Source organism: Terrapene carolina, unplaced genomic scaffold (genome assembly GCF_002925995.2).
Source record: "Terrapene carolina triunguis isolate 2854851 unplaced genomic scaffold, T_m_triunguis-2.0 Scaffold58, whole genome shotgun sequence".
NCBI lineage: Eukaryota > Metazoa > Chordata > Testudines > Emydidae > Terrapene > Terrapene triunguis.
The window spans coordinates 41,470,296-41,489,602 of record NW_020664409.1 but is presented as its reverse complement, the minus strand read 5'-3'; the positions used below and the strand labels follow the sequence as shown (position 1 = coordinate 41,489,602).

The window sequence follows — 19,307 nt, the reverse complement described above, 5'->3', positions numbered from 1 at the left end:
ATGGGACTTAACAACACAGAGAACATAGAGTGTGGCTGAGGATAGACAGGGATAGAAGAGCCTTGCTCAGGCCCTAAGCGACATATGGCAGCACGGGAAGGATTATGATTTAAAATCACCTGCAGTCCACAGGAAAAAATGTAACTGTCTTATCCTTCAACTCTATTGGTGCTCTACCATAGAATGAACTCTCTTGCCCAATGGAGCAATCTCGGAATATTTTTATTTTAAGGATATGGAACACTATTGTAAAATTGGTATCCTAAAAGAAAAGAAAAGGCCCTTGCCTATTCACAAAAGCTTTGAAAAGAATTCTAACACACATCAGAGCTATAGAGTCAAAACATTCATTACCAAAATCCCATGCAAGTTACACAGACTCCCCAAGAGTTCCAATGACTGTGGTCTTAGAAAACCATGTTTCCCTAAAAAATCCTCTTAACAGAAAGACGAAAGGTCACTTTACACAAAGGTTAGGATGCCTCAGCATTGGCCTCCAGGGTAGCCATCCAGTTCATCTTCTGCCTATAAGGCAATACAATGCAGTGGCTGGATGAGCCTTTTGGCTTATATGCAGGAAGGTGGATTTTGCCTTAAGCTGTTCCAGATATTGTGACCCATAAATACAAATCTATTTGTGGAACATTTCGATGTTATATTCTTCAACGGTAAGAAAATACATCAGTATTTCTGGTTACTAAACAAAAAACAGCAGTAGTCTCATCCTCAAAAAGTATGGAAGAGGGCTTTTTTGCAAAAGAGATTCCACGACAGGTACACATATAAGCATTGCTTTTCTAGAAGCAATCTGGACAAGATCAGGTGACACCAACTCTGAAAATTCCATTAGTAGAAAGGATTGCCTATCACTCAAAGGAGAGGAAAATATTTCATAAGACAAGTGGGTCTTTTCATTTATTTCTAAAGGGTTGTTGTTGTTTTTTTTAAACCTTTGCAATATTCTCTTGGTTGAAATGGACAAGGCAAATTTTCCTAAAATTAGTTGGAATGTGATGTAATAAGAAACACAGTAGTTCATTTCCCAGACAAAAGTTCTAATTATAGTTGTGACGTTTTCCTGGTGTTATCTGGACCCGTGATCTACTAGGTCACTCCAATCCTTGACTCTGGGAGCCAGCCTTACCCTGCTCTGCTGTGAGAACCCCCACTCCCAGGCTGTTCATGCACAGCCTCTAACATGAACGCTGCTCCCAGCTATGTGAGTGAGCACTTTTGGCCAGCTGCTGCATGGATTCTGCAACTGAATGACACTAGCCAATATCTCCGGTCCCAGACACAGCCCTAGGAACCTCCGTCTTGCAGTGTCCAGTTATGCCCACTGGACGCTGCAAGCTTATATGAGTTCGTCAATTTAACAATTACATTGATATGTACCAGGCTTGTTATCCCAAGGGAAGTCTCTGACACGCTTCAAACCAAACTCACTGCTTCAGGTAGAATAAACAAACTAATTTATTAACTACAAAAGATAGATTTTAAGTGATTATAAGTCAAAGCCCAACAAGTCAGATCTGGTCAAATGAAATAAAAGCAAAACGCATTGTAAGCTGATCTTAACACTTTCAGTGCCCTTAGAAACTTGGATGCTTCTCACCACAGGCTGGCTGGTTGCCCTTCAGCCAGGCTCTCCCCTTTGGTCAGGACTTCAGTCGCTTGGTGGTGGTGTCTGTAGATGGAGGTGGAAGAGAGGGAGAGCATGGCAAATGTCTCTCCCTTTTATCATGTTCTTTCTTCCCTCTTGGCTTTGCGCCCCCCCCCTTTAGAGTCAGGTGAGCCTTATCTCATCAAAGTCCCAAACTGACCAAGGGAAGGGAGGTGACTCACTCGAGAGTCCAACAGATCCTTTGTTGCTGCCTAGGCCAGTGTCCTTTGTTCCTGTGAGGCTGGGCTGGGTTTGTTTCATACATGCCCTGATGAGGTGTGAACTGCCCCTCTCCTCTGGGGGAGTTTTTGCCTGGGCTTGTTTTAAAACATGAGAAGACATTTTGAGCCTCATAACTATATATATGAAATTACAACCGATAACATTACTAAAACAACAATGCTTAGTGCATCATGAGCCTTCCAAAGACACCCGACATGACAAACTTTACATTGGATACCACACAATGATATTATAAGGATGAACATGGGGGTGCAGGGTGTTCCCCCGAGGTACAGAGTGTCACAATAGTTTCTACAGAGAACAGGATTCTTTGGTTTGTTGTTTTAATCTCCATACTTCAAAAATCTCAAGAAAACAAAAATTTAGCAGGGAAGTCTTATTTCAGATTATTGTGTTACCACTTCACTTAAATAAGTAGCTGACAGTCCAATAAAGTGTCATCCCAAAATTAAGAAAATTAATTTCTCTCTTTCTTTCCATTTCTCTCCTTCTCTATCATGGAATTTTGGTTTCCTCCTGGGATATTGGTTTTTTTTTGTTCCACTTCATACTGTGTGCGTGCACCTCTGCATCTTTCCCCCACTGCAGTTCTCCAACTCCTCTCTGCCACTTTTCCCTGGCCCTTTGCCAACATTGCTGCTCCCACACAGAAGAGGCATGCAAGTTTGCGTTTTAAAGTTCAAGAGATAGGTATGTAGCAAAATACAAGGATACAGAAAACTTTAAAAGGGTTTTATAATATGCCTAACACATAAACAAATTCTGTATGAATATATATCTAAATACAGGTTTTTGGAACATTAGTACTTACAGTAGTTTTCTAGACTTCCCAGATCTCTCTCTCTCGCTCACACACACACACACACTTACTTCAATATCTAAGTAACTTCAGCCTTTAATGGCACTTCAAGTAATACATAAGGGGTTTCTTAACATGCAAGTTTTAAGAATGCTGAGAAGAGCAGATAGGTGCAGTGTTCTTTTAAATTTAAACTGATAGTTCTCTCTGCATCTGTGATTTTCAGGAGCACTTCCCTACGCACACATCAGGCATCAAACTTCACTTTCTGTTACAGGGACACTTATGTAGGTCAGGCCCAAAGTTTAGACAGTAGGGATTTTTTTGTTTTGTTTTGTTTTCAGACTTAAACATTGGCCTAAAGGGCTTGCAACTCAGACATTGCAGTACTCTGCTAGTGCATGCAAACTACAGTGAAATTAACCAGTTTATTTTCATTGCCCAAACCAGGGGTAGGCAATCTATGGCATGCGTGCCAAAGGCGGCACGCGAGCTGATTTTCAGTGGCACTCACACTGCCTGGGTCCTGGCCATCAGTCTGGGGGGGCTCTGCATTTTAATTTGATTTTAAATGAAGCTTCTTAAACATTTTAAAAAACTTATTTACTTTACATACAACAATAGTTCAGTTATATATTACAGACTTACAGAAAGAGACCTTCTAAAAATGTTAAAATGCATTATTGGCATGTGAAACTTTAAATTAGAGTAAATAAATGAAGACTCGGCACACCACTTCTGAAAGGTTGCCGACCCCTGGCCCAAACTAACCAAAATAAAAACAGAAAACTGCATAGAGGGTGAAAAATATTTTTAAATATAATCCAAATTTTAATCACTTAAAATGTTAGTAATATAAAGAACCTTTATGGTGGTATATTAGACAGAAGCTGCACCTATGCAGGGCAGAGAACCTCATGAAGGGGTGGACAGGATCTTTGTTCTTTTTCAACTACATCTACTCTATCATTAGACAGTAACTCCAAAATATACTAACTGCAATAGATGCCTGAAGAGAAACAATTAAGAAGATCCATTTTTAGAGATCCAACTAAAATGAAGAGAAGAAAGCAGCTTGAAGTTTTTTGGTTTTTTTTTTTAAATCAGCTCATCAAATGATAAACATAGTGGCTCAGACATGTGCTCATCACCTTCCAATCCATACAAAACTTAGCCACTAAAATCTTCTAACGCATTGCTCTATATCACATCCTTTTTTTTTAAATCTGTCCTCTGTCTGATCTTCAACTGCTTTACATTTATACCTTGATTTAATCCTCATGCCCTTCACTCTATCCATCTCTACCTATTGTTTGTTCCTCATCACTTATATTGTATCCTGCCCTTCTATTTCACCAGTTATGCCAGTCCGCCCAACCATCCATATGTTCACTTCTTCCACGTTTCTGCTTTCTTACACATTACCCTTTGTGCATGGAAAGCCTTCCCAGAACTAACCAGAACAGCTTTACAACATCTACCTCAAAACCCTCTTTTGCTATTGACCACTTACATCATGGATGGCTATTAGTTTGTTTACTAAAAATATCCAAATGATTCAGAATCATCAAGCTGTCCACAGTCAGCCAATGTTACTTCATCCTTCTTCTCTCATTGATTGTTTTATAAACACTCACCTGTGCCTTGTTTCAATTTAGGTTTTAACCTTTTCGGGTCAGGGATCACGTCTTCATTTAGAACAATGCAGCCCTGATACTGACTGAGGCCTTTAGGGAATCACACAACACAGATAAAATTAAAAAAAAAAAATTCTTGTTGCCTTGCTTTTATATATAGATAGATAGATAGATAGATAGATAGATAGATAGATAGATAGATAGATATAAATTCTCAGAATGCAACACCTGGGATGGGGGAAGTAGACAATTGCTTATTTTAAGTCAGAAAACTGGAAGAGGAAATGAGATGCTATATGTAACAGGAAATAGTTTACCGTATGGGTGTTATCTAAAGGTGACTGCAAACATAAAAGGTAAATTCCATTGACTTTAGCAATACATGTGGATTGAATGCCCTCATTGAAAAGGCAAAGATAGGCATTTAGCATGTAAGGCCAGATCAGACTATGTGCAGAGGACCTCTTGGGAGATGCTGAGCAGGCTCCACTCCAAATCACAACAAAGGAAACTGAAGGCACTCAGCATCTTGCAGGATTGGGCCCATGAACAATCCAAATTTGCCCTTTTCTGTTCTATTTCAGGTCTTGGGAATTCACAGACATCTGGCTCCTGATTCTCTGCAATACTCCATTGGGCCCCATGCTATGATATCACAACTACTAAGGAAGCTTTCTGGAGCACTGAACCCATCTATAGGGCGCTGAGGGCTCTTCCAAGGGCTTTGTGTAGTTTTCCAAGTTACTTTAAAATTATATAACATATTCCTCTTTTCTTCAATATCTATATTCAGAGGTCTGGCTCCATGCTCCAGAGTACCTCATTGGTACCTGAGGCATCACAGTTGATCAAGACAGACATGTCTTCAGAACATCTCAGAGAAAAAGGTAAGGCTTAGTTGTTTATAAGATTAATGTCTCTCATTCTAATTAATAGGATCACTGTCCACATATTGGACAAGTAAATTAAGTTTACATTTTATTTGCAGTTCACCTTTTTAAATCTTTTTTTTTTAAATCTACTAATCTCTAGAATACTCAATACTAACAAAAAGTGGTGCTGCTATGTACATGCAACAACAGAAGGTAAAGAAATAGATGGAGGAGTTGTGCTACCTAACAAGTGCAGCAATTGCTTTGAATAAAAAAAAAAGAAATCTGAGAAAGCTCTAGGGCAAATAAATAACATTAAAAAACCCCACAGATCTTCAAAGCAACATTGATTGTGGATCAAAGTGAAAGGCCATCAAAACCTCCCGAAGCAGCAATATTTCTGCATGTCTAAAAAAGAATGAACTTAGAAGAAATATGGAAATAATAGTAGGTCTCTGTTAAGCCAACAACAAAGAAACCCTTAGTGTAGTAAAACAAAGTCATGTCAAATCCCCATTTTTAGAAATGCATGAACTTCCTTTCATAACGTTTTAAACTGTATTTATAGTAACAAGAGTGAAGACTGGAGACAAAAGTCAAAGGTATTACAAAGCTCTAGCTATACATGTTACAATTCTGATTTTTGGTCTCATTTGTGGGCTTCAAATATAAAGACATACTGCAATATAATTCCATACCACTGTATGATCTACTTCAACTACACAATCTCAGTAGAACAGAGGACAAGTGACCGGTAACCAGATTTGGACAGCCAGCCACATTAAACGGTAACATACAGGCTAACAACCACATCTCCAAAGTAGTTATTCTTTAAAGCAGCAATTTCTTTAATTAATTTGCATACATACTTGCTACTTAAAAAAAAAAAGTCTTTTAATTTAAACTATTATGTAGGAACAATAATTTATTCTTAACTAAGACCTGTAGCGCCAGGAAGCTACAAAAATAAATACGCAGAACCAAAGCATTAGAACACCCGGTTCACTCATCCCCTGTACCAAGAAGATTCTGCATAGTGCAGCAAAACATGCACAATGCTAAGCAATTGGAGCAAACCTCTACATTCATTTAATTATGAACAGGGCTTGGAGGAGGAAAAGCAGGCATGCAGGGGGTAATCTAGTGAACGTAAGTGATGTGAAAACCTACCAGTTTCAGAATTTTCAGCTACTCCCACTATCAAGTGGAAGTTAGAGTTTAAGTATGCTTTAGAGCTGTGCTTAGAGTAAAGAGAAAAGGACAGTGATGAGGGCAAGTTATTTACAGAAATTCTTTCAAACGGTTCTGATAAAACACCATCCTTTATAGGTAGATGCTCAATGCCTCATGAAATATACTGGCCACACTGGTCTTGAGGGTTTACCAGCCTGCAGCATCTGCTCCCTTCAAGCCTATTTTACCTATCTGGGTCATAAGTAAAGCAGTATGCCTGGCAGCCATAACTAATGGCTGAGTGTTGTTCTATGACAACTCTGATCTATACCATTGAAGGACTGAACCTCAAAAGAACAAACCCCTTCAATTTAACTTCAAATTTGCGTTGAAATTTTCCAAGTGATCCATTCATTCCCCAATAGCCACACATTTGTAAATCTACATTCGTTTAATTATTTTAGAGTCTTCCTCAATTTTAAAGTGACTGATGAACTTAGAATGTGAAACTACATAGAGACAAAAGTTACCAGAACTGCTGGCTTATGACATCTACTAAAAATATAAACAGCTGGTCTACAATCAATTATTTTGTGATGCATCTGTACTATGTATGTCTTGTGCAACCAATGAACTTGGAAAATCCAACTCAAGGTACCAAATTAGTATAGGACAGAAGTTAATAATATTTCAGGACTTATAATTTTGGTCTTAAGAACACCTAGAACTGAGGAGGCACAAGCTTTTCCATTCAATGGTGTCATTTTCAGTTGTTTTAACTTTTTCAGTCTTTTTTTAAGCTTTTTCCTGAAATTTGGCAGGTTTGCTCTCTCTGAGCAAACAAACAACTAAGTTTAAAGAATATATGAGCCAAAATAGTTCAATTGTACTCTCCTCCTCTCTCCCCCATTAAAAAAGGGCTATGTTTTTCTCTCTGATTAGTGGAGGTGAGTGAGGAAAGAGGTAGGGTGCTACATATGGAAAGAAGTTAGACCTCAAAGGAACCCTGCCATCCTCCACAAAATACAGGTCAAGGAATGTCTCCAGGGTTCCTGCCTTATTTATTGCACAGTATAAAACATTTTAATGTGAGCTATAGTAAACAGCTGACTATAGCGGCATTTGTTAGTTTCTTCTTACATTAAGACTCTATACAAAAAACATTACAAGAATGTCAAGATGACAAAGACGATGTATTCAAGTATCAAGAAATGATAAATGTAAGGTTGCCTATCAACCTTAAGCTTGATCGCTTGGACATATGCATTACAAAACTGCCTTATTATAAAATAATTTACTGGGTTTTTTTGCAGAACTGCTGCCTCTTTCATTGTGCATGCTGAACAAGGAATAAGACAGGGCTGTGTAATGATATGGGTGCAGGGTCCAGATTACCCCTGCTTTATTCTATGTAATTATTGTATGGGGCATGTGAGTTTGAAGTGAGGATGCTACAGACACCACTATATCCACTTCTACCATGGACTAGTGTATAGCTTACGGTTAAGGAACTAGACTGCAACCCAGGGAATCTGCATTCTTTTTCTGCCTCTTTCAGAGATTTCCTATGCAACCTTGGACAACACATTTAATCTCTCTGTGCTTCGGTCTGCATAGGTAAAATAATAATAAAATAATAATAAATAATACTTAATTTCACAAGCATGTTGTAAGGCTAAATACATTTGCAAGGCTCTCAGGTACTACAGTGATGAGTGTCAAATAAAAGCAAATAAGAGAAAAAAACATTTTAGTTAGTCCACAGTTTGGAAAATGTGCAGTACATGAAGCATGGGACCACACACTGGAGGAATAAAGAGTACAAACTGAAAAACTCAACAGCTATTTCATTCACTGAGCACTGTCCCCATTCTGTATTGTGTGAGCTAGAGGTGCTATGGAAAACTAGTGCATGAACATGTAATTTAGAGACTGTACTGTAATGCATACACATACACAAGGGAGCAGAGTTAAGGTTATCTTACAATCTTAACTTTGTCATTTCATAACTTGGGAGTACTTCACTTTACAAGCTTAACACACTTGTAGGCTTTTTATAGGAAATATAAAAAATGGGTATCAGTACTTATAACTTATTAATTCAACCTTCCTATTCTTAAAAATAAAGAAATTCAGAAGCCAATCAATTTTATAACACAGATATTGATCTAGCTAGCTCATGAGTCATTACTTGTGAGTACGTATCAATCACTTCATTCTTTACTTGTCGTTGGAAAGAAATTGATTTAATCAAGCCTTGCAGTAATACATTATTGATGTATTCCAAGAAAATGGAATCATAATGAACCATCAGGTCCTTTACATAAAATACTATAAGGACTCCATAAATTTGGCCTCAATAAAGTTCTGCTAGCATGAATCCCTGCACTAGTAGATCCTGATGCAGAATCAGGGTCAAAGCAAGCAGTCTATGCATAAGTCATATAGGAAACAGATTATGGACAAGCTTCTGGATAATTTAGTAACTTTGGGAGGCTGAACAACATTTTGTACAACAGGCAACGTGCTTCATCACCCACTCTTCATATAAAGCAACTACCAGTCCTAGTAGGTTTACACAATCAAGGCTGTTCTGAGTGAGAAAAAGAATGCGACTCAAACAGAGAGAGCTTCCCTATTTATAAACAGCTCAATCTATGTTCTAGAAGCTATTGAACTTTTCCACAGAGTTGACTACACCTTAACAGAGATTTTCCTCGCTTGCACGGACCACCTCCCTTCCCATTCATGATGGCTTATATTCCCAGTGGCAGCTACAGCAATTGCTTACATGCACAACTAACATTAGGATAGAATTCCATGTATTTTAAATGTCTTTTAATGAAGTTTAGCAGCTTACAATATAACAAAAGCCAGCCACAAATCACAGTCACAAACAACCATAAAGAGCTATAAAGTTCACGAGTTTGGGAACATCTATTCTAGTCATTAGTTTGGGGAAGAGAGTGCCCTCTTAATACACTTACTCCTTTACCAGGATCCACAGAGTTAAGGAAAGACAATAGTGAGAAAGTACGAATCTTGGGCCTGGCACATTTCCTGTTTTAGACAGGCATATTTTTCAACTCTAAAAGTGCCTACATCAGACCACCCTTGCTAAAGCTGAACTAACTGTAGTAATTTTTTGCCACATGTCCAATGACCCTTATACGTTCAATCAATGCAAGACTCCTATGAGGCACTGGCAGTGACATCTATAGTTAGGACTGCCTCCTATTTTGATATAAATTATGCCGTGGAAGCACTGAAAGGCTGAAATTCCTATGTAATGCTCCATAGTCCCACAAGACACATCCTTTCAAAAAGGACTGTGCTTCACAGCCATTCTAAGACAAAAAATAAATAAAACAGACACTCGCTAGCACCACAAGAAAAGGATCACATTCTTTTGATACTAATTTAATTGTTGAAATAATCAGTAAAATATGAAATTGATATGAATACCCAAAAAAACCCCAATATAAACAGCAGCAGATCTTTCTAGCTGTCCTCTTTCTATAACCGCATCTAACTGATGCTGAAATAACCCCATCTTCAGGGAAGGCATACGCACTATAATGTACAACCACACATGCTGTATCGTACACACACACTGTGAAATTCCTAGAATGGAGAGAACTCACACAAAAGGGTCCTGAAGCACAAAGTAAATGATGTGTCCTAATACACTTAGCGAACAATAAAACAAAGTCACATAAAACAGATACTGGAGAAAGAGGGTGACAAATAATTCCCCAACCCTCTGGGAACACATGAAGTCAGATAGCTTTCTGAGGGGTGGGATTGATTGCCTGGGCTATTTCTCTACACAGATGGGTGGAGAGGAATCCCTGGATAATTCTTTCTCCTACACACACTAATGGAGTGATGGGAAATCCTTGGATCTTTCACTTACATATATTTTAAAGAGGGGGAGGACTTTTCTGGGATATTTGAAACAAATACATGGGACAGGGAAAAGGGAATTTCTCTCTCTCACACACACACACACATAGTGGATATTTTTCGACACACACTAACGAAAGGTGTAGCTATTTCCCCACACATTAAAGGGAAAAGGGAGAGCTATGTCTCTCCCATATATACACACTACAAGAGGGACTACCCTTGTAATTTCACAGACACGCATACCAGGGAAAGGAGGCGCCCCCTGGGGATGAGGGAACTTCACACGCAGTGTGTGTGTGTGGGGGGGGCATTCCCCTGGCTAGCCCCTTAGCCCCTCACACACCCACGTAAGGAGGGAGGCAGCCACTCACACCCGCTACCGCCCGGCGAGTCAATCGCTTCGCTCACCCAGCCCTGCACGCTCACTCCAACATGCCCTACTGATTGCAACAAAGCCGGGGGGTGGGGGGGGTCTGTACGGGGCTGACCGCCCCCTCCACTCGCCGGGGGCTCGCCCGCCCGCACCATGCGAACGCGGCACCTACCAGGCGGGCAGCCTCGGCCCAGGTGCGGTCCTTCTTCTTCCTCTTGTCTTTCATGTTTGCATCTCATTGAGATGGTTCTAGGGGGGCGGGGGGAGGGCGGACTGGAGCGTGCGGGGGAGGGGGGCCCGGAGGGGTTCCACACAGACAAGGCTACACGGGCGCGGAGCTCCGGAGCCCCCGGGGCGGGGGGAGGAGAAGGGGGCTGGGCCGGCTCGGGCTCGGGCTCCCGCAGCAGCAGCACAGCTGACAGCTTGAGGGATGCTCCGCTACTCTCACAACAATGCACTATGACGTCACACAGGGGAATGGCGACCGCACCAAACATCCCAGCCAAGGCGGCCGCCCTCGCGAGGAAACCGCGCGCGAGACCAGAGCGATTCAAAAACCTCGCGAGAGCTGTTAGGGCGGTTGCCGCTGCCCAACGGGGGGGGCGCTAAGCGGAGACTACACATCCCAGGGTGCAATGCGCAGCCAGCCGGCGCCGGCGGAGCGAGCTGGAGCATTGCCCCGTTGGAAGTGTAGTCTCCACTGGGCAGCGTGGATACTACCCGCTGCGTGCTGTTGCCAAAATTGCTAGGCAAAGCCAGAGACTTGTGTGCGCGTCTGTCATGGGAGGGGCAGCGCTGTGGTTATTATAATGTGTGTGGGGACTGCTAGGCACTATGGCAACAACGCGGACATTTAAAGGTGATGCCTGTTAGAGCTGGCTTGCTGTGCTTTCAATTATAAAATAAAATGTTTATTTTTAAATCCTACCAAACCTATTAGGGCTATTGCCAAGCAATATATATACCTTAAAGAATCAGAACAGTGTAGGTTACAAAAATTAAAATCTGCATCCAGAGCCCCCATCCATGTAGATCCCTGAGACACACTTACATCCACACACTGTAGCTCCGCTGCACTTCCCGTACCACAACCATACCTCCATTCTGCCATCCTATGTTCTATCTCCCAATGTATGAACCATCAGCAGTCTCACTGCCTCCTCAATCAAATACCGTCTTTCAATTCACCTGCCCTTTACAAGGCAGAGACGATACCTCTTACCTTGCATAAATCTTCCCACAATAGTTGATACCACAACATTTTCATGTCTTATTCTGTATATATTGCCCCATCTTCTCAATAGCCTAGCAACATCACTATAAATTTATTATTCACTCTACCACCCACATACAGGACAGATATCCACCCTAACCCATCTAAGCTACACATTCTGGTCCCAAAGTATCTCATACTAAAACCAGCTATAAACAAAAGCCCTTATCCTGCAAAGATTTCCATACAATCTTAATTCTAAGTATGTGAAAAATCCCTTTGAAGTCAATGGAACTACTTGCGGTGAGGGTTAAACAAATGTTTAAGTATCTGCAGAATCAGGGGGACTCAATCTTGGAATTACTCATGATAATCAGTAATGCTCATGGTAGGAAGTGTTCTCCTGGATTGCTTATTCCACACAGGGAACTGAAGGGATATATAAGCTTATAGTGTAATACAGTACTTTTCCTTAGTCATTTAAAAATTGAAAAGTAGCTATGATGCTTACCATATGCCCATAATGATGTTATGTGGACAGTATACGTCATAGTAAGGTATAGAGATTGTTTGGGGCATTTTATTTCTGAATTGTCTGATTTTCAATTTTATTTTTCAAACTACAACATTCTAATGAAATTCATTTTATTGTATGTTCATAACTTTCCAACTTTAACTGTCTTAAAATTTATATATATATATATTAAAAAGCAAATGAAATTAAACACACCCTTTATATACATTCTCCTAAAAGAATTAACAAGAATTAACCATTGGGCTTGACACATCTTGAGCCCAATAATGGATACTCGGTACTATTACAGATTGTATCTTTTCCAGTTTGTTATTTACCTATACATGAAGTTCACATACTCCTCTAGTGGGAATAAACTCACCACTGAAGACAACATGTTTTAGCCATATACCTTCACTGTCTGTGGCTTTTCTTTGAGAGTTATTAGCAGTATTTCTAGTGTCAGACTGGTGTCTAACTTAAAAATAATAAATGTCCCATTTGTTTTCAGATTGATAGTTCATTCATCTTGTGCTTCAGCATAGTCCATTACGCCGCTGAGCTAATGGTGCTATCATGATGCCCTTTGTCCACGCTATGCACATACTGCTGGTACTTGCAAACTCTTTCAAAGTGATGTAATCCTTTGTAATTCTTGCATTTTTACATATGGTGGGCATTAGCCTAGCTTTCATTGGTTGCCACAGCATGTGCAGCTCCTTGTGCTGTTCTTGTTTGACTTTGATTCTAAGCTCTATGTGCCTTTATGCCTCTGGTCTCTTGTAGTATTTCGGATTCTTAATCATGTTGTGGGAGGACTGCATACACTGCACCCCCTTGCAGCCCAATATGACACTACTCATCCTGCCCCAGTGGTTCTCTAATGGTTGGCCACTGCCTCTTGCAGGGTCCGGTACTGTGGAACCCAAGCCTTCCAACTAAGCCATTCTCCAGTTCCATCCTTTCTTCTGTATAAAAGTCCCAAAACAAGAGAAAACAAGGTACTAAAAAGAGTGTTGTCTGGCAAGTTTTTGGCAGGACTCCATCCTTGTCTTCAGGTTCTGTCTTCAAACAAAGTCACCCAGTCAGTGTGCCTGGGCCCAGTCTCCCTATCAATAGACTTGCCTAGCTGGCATGCTGTCTCAGATTCCTGCATACAACTGCCTCAGTTAACTGAAAATGAATATATTAAATCCTTCAGAACCAGTCACTATCAAAAATTCTGAGCAATATTGCTCCTCCTCCTATCAGACGAGAGGTTGCCACTGGCAAGTTACTGGAGAAAGTACACGCCAACCAGGGCCGTCCTTAGGCATACGCAGCATACACAGCTGCGTAGGGCACCATGAAATTTGGGGCACCAAATTGCCCCAAATTTCATGGTGCCCTAGGCAGCTGCATGCTGCATACGTGGCAGCGCCAGCTCCGGCAGCCAGCCCTATCCCTCGGCCGCCCCCCCCCCCTTCAAGGGGCAGGGCCATCCCTAGGGTGTGGGGCCAGGGCTGGCTTTAAGCCGATTCAACTGATTCCCCTGAATCGGGCCCCGCGCCTAAGAGGGCCCCGCACCCAAGCACTGGTACAGCGTACCGGCAAGAGCCGGTGCGCCGTACCAGGGTGGCCCAGCTTCCCCAGGGGGCAATTTAAAGGGCCTAGGGCTCCCAGCAGGGGCTGGAGCCACAGACCCTTTAAATTGCCACCAGAGCCGCACTGCTGGAGCCCTCGGGTAGGGCTGCAGGGCTCTGGGGGCTATTTAAAGAGTCGGGGCTCCAGCTGCCTCTGCCGCCCCAGTTCTTTAAATAGCCGCCGGAGCCCCGCCGCTTCCCCAGGGCTCCCTCGGCTATTTAAAGGGCTGGGGCAGTAGAAGCAGGGGAGCCCCAGGCCCTTTATATAGCCCCCAGAGCCCTGGGATAGCGGGGGGCTCGGGGGCTATTTAAAGGGCCGGGGCTCCAGCTGCCTCTGCTGCACCCTCTGCCCGCAGCCAGCCCCTGTCTCCAGCCAGCCCTGCACCCCCTGCCCTGCCTCCAGCCCCGCACCCCCTGCTTGCACCAGCCCTGCACCCCCTGCCCTGACCTGCCCGCACCAGCCCCCCCTGCCCTGCCTGCAACCAGCTCTGCACCCCCTGCCCACAGCCAGCCCCTGCTGCACCCCCTGCCCTGTCTCCAGCCAACCCCTGCCGCACCCCCCTGCGGCCCTGCCTGAAGCCAGCCAGCCCCACATACACCCCTGCCCGCAGCAGCCCCGCACCGCCTGCCCGCAGCCAGCCCCTACTGCACCCCCTGCCCTGCCTCCAGCCCCACACCCGCTGCCCTGCCCGCACCAGCCCCTGTCTCCAGCCAGCCCCGCACCCCCTGCCCTGTCTGCAGCCAGCCCCGCTCCCCCTGCCCTGCCTGCAGCCAGCCCCGCACCCCCTGCCCTGCCTGCAGCCAGCTCCTGTCTGCAGCCTGCCCCGCACCCCCTGCCCGCAGCCATCCCTGACGGGGCCCCACCGAAAATGTTCGAATTGGGCCCCACACTTCCTAAAGCCGGCCCTGTGTGGGGCTCCAGACAACTCCCTCCACCCTGCCTCTTACCCTTCCCCCCTGCTCTGCCCCTGGCCCGCTCCTCTTCCCTTGCCCCGGCCCCAGCCATGTCACTCAGGTTGGGGAAGGGACCGCCCCCGGCTCTCATCGGCAGCGGGAAGCGGAGCGCCGCGGCTGGGAGATGGCAGAGTAGAGCGGGCTGGGGCCGGGCTGCGCCGCTTCCCACCACTACGTGGGGGATCCCTTCTCCAAGCCCCCTCCCCTGAGCGACACGGCTGGGGCCAGGGCAAGGGAAGCTGAGCAGGCTGCTCCCAGCCCTCTGCTAATTCCCCGGGCCACTCTGGGCCTGTGGAGCCCCCAAAAATGACCCCCCAGCTCCTGCCTCCCAGACCCAGGGGCAGGGAGGCATGGGGCCTCACACAGGCCCCCCGCGGGGGGGCTGCATAGGGCACCCAAATGGCTAGGGACGGCCCTGATGCCAACCCAAGCCTGCCACTGCACAATGACCTTTTTAAAGCAGCAGCTGCACATTTGCCGTCACGTCACCCATTATGGTCTCATCCGCCAGGCCAGGATTTTAGGGCGGAAACACTCTGGCGAGAGGAATGGATATTGTTATAATCCCCAACCAGTCCCTCGTTGCCAACCCCACAATTTGCCCACCTGGTTTTGACCTGCCCCGTCGCCAATGGTCCCTGTTAAACAGGTTCCAGAGGTCTCTGTGCAGCCAACCAGTACCGCTGGGGATTTCATTACAGCCCTTTGTAAAGCTGCAGCACAACACAGACGATGACGCACATCGTCAAGGAATGCCTGCTGACTAGGTTCAGTGGTGGCCTAGAAGAACTGCATCATGCCACTGAAGATGCTGTCGCTTGGCTAGATGACTATGCACATGCTAAATAAAAATACTGTCAAAAATAAGGCTACCTTCTGAATGACTTCCTTTTTACTCACTTTTTACTTTTTATCTTGAAGATACAGAGTGAAATGCTGTTTTAACTTCTTCCAGTTGTCTTCCACATACACCTCTACCCTGATATAACGCTGTCCTCGGGAGCCAAAAAATCTTACTGCGTTATAGGTGAAACCGCGTTATATCGAACTTGCTTTGATCCGCCGGAGCGCGCAGCCCCGCCCCCCCGGAGCGCTGCTTTACCACGTTATATCTGAATTCGTGTTATATCGGGTCACGTTATATCAGGGTAGAGGTGTATCTAGAGAGTTTCAGCTCTGGTGGAGCTTTTAACTGCTCATTTCTTCCACTCGGGGTATTTTCTTAATTTTTTTTTTTTTTACTCCTTTTCCATGTGGTGTTTACTGATCATGCAGAGACAAGGTGAATATTTGTATCATGGGTGGGCAGACCTAAGCTCATCCAAAACTAAAGGCCTGCCTGTCAACTGAGAAGGGGCACAGGAATGAGAAAAACAGCAGTATTCTTGGGACAAATAATGAAACAACAGGGATGAGGAACAAAGGTCACAGGGTTTCTGGATGAGGATATAAGCAGAGAACTCCAACAGAACTCACTGTTCCACAAAGGAGTTCAAGGATTCAAAGATTCAGTGGACACTGCACAAAGGAACTCTTCTGAAATACATGAGACAATAAGGGAGGGAAAGTAGACTCCACAGTTGACGAGCACCCCACCATGTTTCATTCACAAAGAGTGAAACTGAATGCAGGTTAAACTGAACAAGTGGAACTTTATTAACCCGTATGCACTGCTCTGCCCAGGAGGCTGAGTTGTTTCCAGCCCAACACCTCACAGTCCATTTTCCTGGTGTTTCTGCAATAACAGTTCCTCCAGGGAACATGGGCCCTCTGACTCCAGCTCTGCTTGATACAGTGGTGACCACAGAGGCAGGTGGGGGAGAAAGCCAAGGGCTGCATCATCAGTGACTAAGAACTCCCTCCCTGCAGGAATGAAGCCACCAGAGTAGAAGCCTCACCTGTGGCTGGGGTCAATCTTGCAAGGCAGATGGAGGAAGCATCCAGTGGAGGTGGGCAGGAGAGAAAAAAGGAAGGGATAGCGGAGAAAGGGAAGAAGGGAGGATCGGCTCCTCCAGTTACTTGGGAGTGGAGGGGCACATATGTGAAGTTGTGAAGTGAATGGGGGAGTTAAACAAAAGAAGAGGGGATAAAGTATAATCACGGGCACAATATACATAGATGTGTAGGGAGGGAAGCAACAGACTTCAGCCGGCCAGTGGGATGGGAAGGGGGACAAATTGAAAAGTAGGAGAAGAAAGGTAAGGCTGTCCTCAAACAGGAAAAAGAGGGCTAGGTGAGGAGGCAGTGACCTCCTGGACAGAAGGGAGCAATGAGGATGGCTGCTGGGGGCGGAATGAATATAAACAAACAATGGTGTGGGGAATTATAATGGTAAAGGTTGTGAAGTCTAAACAAATAAACAAACTGAAGGGTGGAAAAAAAGAAGTGTAGTGGTAGGCAGGGCCGGCTCTAGGATTTTTGCCGCCCCACGCAAAAAAATTGTTGGCCGCCCCCCCTTTTTTTTTCATGACCCCCTGTGAAAAATAAGGCTACCTTCTGAATGACTTCCTTTTTACTCACTTTTTACTTTTTATCTTGAAGATACAGAGTGAAATGCTGTTTTAACTTCTTCCAGTTGTCTTCCACATACACCTTTACCCCGATATAACGCTGTCCTCGGGAGCCAAAAAATCTTACTGTGTTATAGGTGAAACCGCGTTATATCAAACTTGCCCCGGCCCCGCCCCAACTCCACCCCTTCCGAACCCCTTCCCCAAATCCCCAGCCCCGCCTCCTCCCCCGGGCGTGCCACATTTCCCCCTCTCCCCCCATTGCTTCCTGCGGGCCCCCCCGCGACATCTCGCCTTAGCTCACCTCCGCTCCACCTGCTCCCCCGGGCACGCCGCTGCTCTGCTTCTCCCCCCTCCCTCTCATTTGACCCCAACTACTTTATTTTGGGGAGGGGGTTCAGTGAACTAAAAATAAAATCATTTTCTAGTTGAAACAAAATGATTTTTCCCCACATTTTTCCGTTCTCTCACACACATGCTTATTTGCTCAGATCTACTCTGAGCAAAGGGCCAGTGGAGGGTCTATGCACCACGTAAATGGTCTTCTGCATAGAGATCTAGTGAAGATATTATGCAATAAATCCTGCAACAAAAATAAAAACTATAAGCCTTTAACCAAAACCTCTCCCAAAGATGAAAACATCGCAAAATAAATCACTCCTTATGTAACCTAATCAGGACAGGGCCATGGTTAGTAATCTATAATACAGCACAAAAGAATAAATGGAAATAAAAAAAATTGTCAAATCCACAATCATAGAATTTAACAAACTACTTAAAACTCTGAGTATCATCAGAGTCCATCTCTGCTTCTGAGATTTGAAAGTTTATGATCTCATTTAAAACAGTGAATAATATAGTTAAAAATGTCTTGTCATTCTCACATCAAAAATTATTCAAGCTTCACTCTTGTGGTCATGACAATGTCATCAGAACCCTTTGATATCTTACAATTGTGTCTACTGTATTCTCTGTCTCTATCCATATTAATTATAAAAAGAAAAAACTCAGCTGTGACGTTGCACTCTATATGATTTTATGAAAATATGCTAATGTAACTGGAATATGCTTCATGCAAAAGGTCTCTTGTAAAGTATCATTACAAAGCTTATAATCTATTGAATGTGATCATCCTATTTGTATAAATGTACCACTCTTGTATCCAGGGGTGAAAGTAACTTAAAGGATTTACTGGTACGTCGGAGTCCTGAGCAGGCGTGGCCTCAACCGGAAGAGGCGTGGCCTCAACGGGAAGAGACAGGGCCTTTCAAGATTTAAAGGCCTTGGGGCTCCGGCTGTGGCTGGGAGCCCCAGGGCCTTTAAATCACCCCGGAGCCACCAGCTGCAGAGGCGACTGGAAGCCCCGGGGCTCAGGGGCGAATTAAAGGGCCCAGGGCTCCGGCCACCTTGGAGCTCCGGTCCCTTTAAATCACCGCAGGAGCCCTGCCACTGCTACCCGGGGTGGCAGGGCTCGGGCTAGGGCTGGGGTAGTGGCGGCAGGGCTTGGGCGGGGATTTAAAGGGCCCGGTGCTCCTGCCACTGCGGGGTGCCCCGGGCCCTTTAAAGCGCTGCCCGAGCCCTGCCACTGCAATTTAAAGGGCCAGAGTCTCCGGCCGCTGCGGGGAGCCCCAGGCCCTTTAAAGTGCCACCAGAGCTCCAGCAGTGGGGCTCAGGCGGCGCTTTAAAGGGCCTGAGGCTCCCCGCAAGGGCTGGAGCTCCGGGACCTTTAAATCCCCGCCCAAGCCCGGCTGCTGAAGCTCCGGCGGTGATTTAAAGGGCCCAGGGCTCCCCGTAGTGGCTGGAGCCCTGGGCCCTTTAAATCACC

General features: G+C 44.5%; 1 protein-coding gene across 1 annotated transcript in view; it reads right to left on the bottom strand.

The window, feature by feature from the left end:
- Positions 1-10,923, bottom strand: part of ASXL3 (ASXL transcriptional regulator 3) — a 151,587-nt gene extending 140,664 nt beyond the window's left edge. The window contains exon 1 of the mRNA XM_024192869.3: positions 10,842-10,923. Coding sequence (XP_024048637.2) covers positions 10,842-10,895 — 54 coding nt within the window. The 5' untranslated portion in view covers positions 10,896-10,923. The remainder of the gene's footprint in view (positions 1-10,841) is intronic.
- Positions 10,924-19,307: the final 8,384 nt, after the last annotated feature.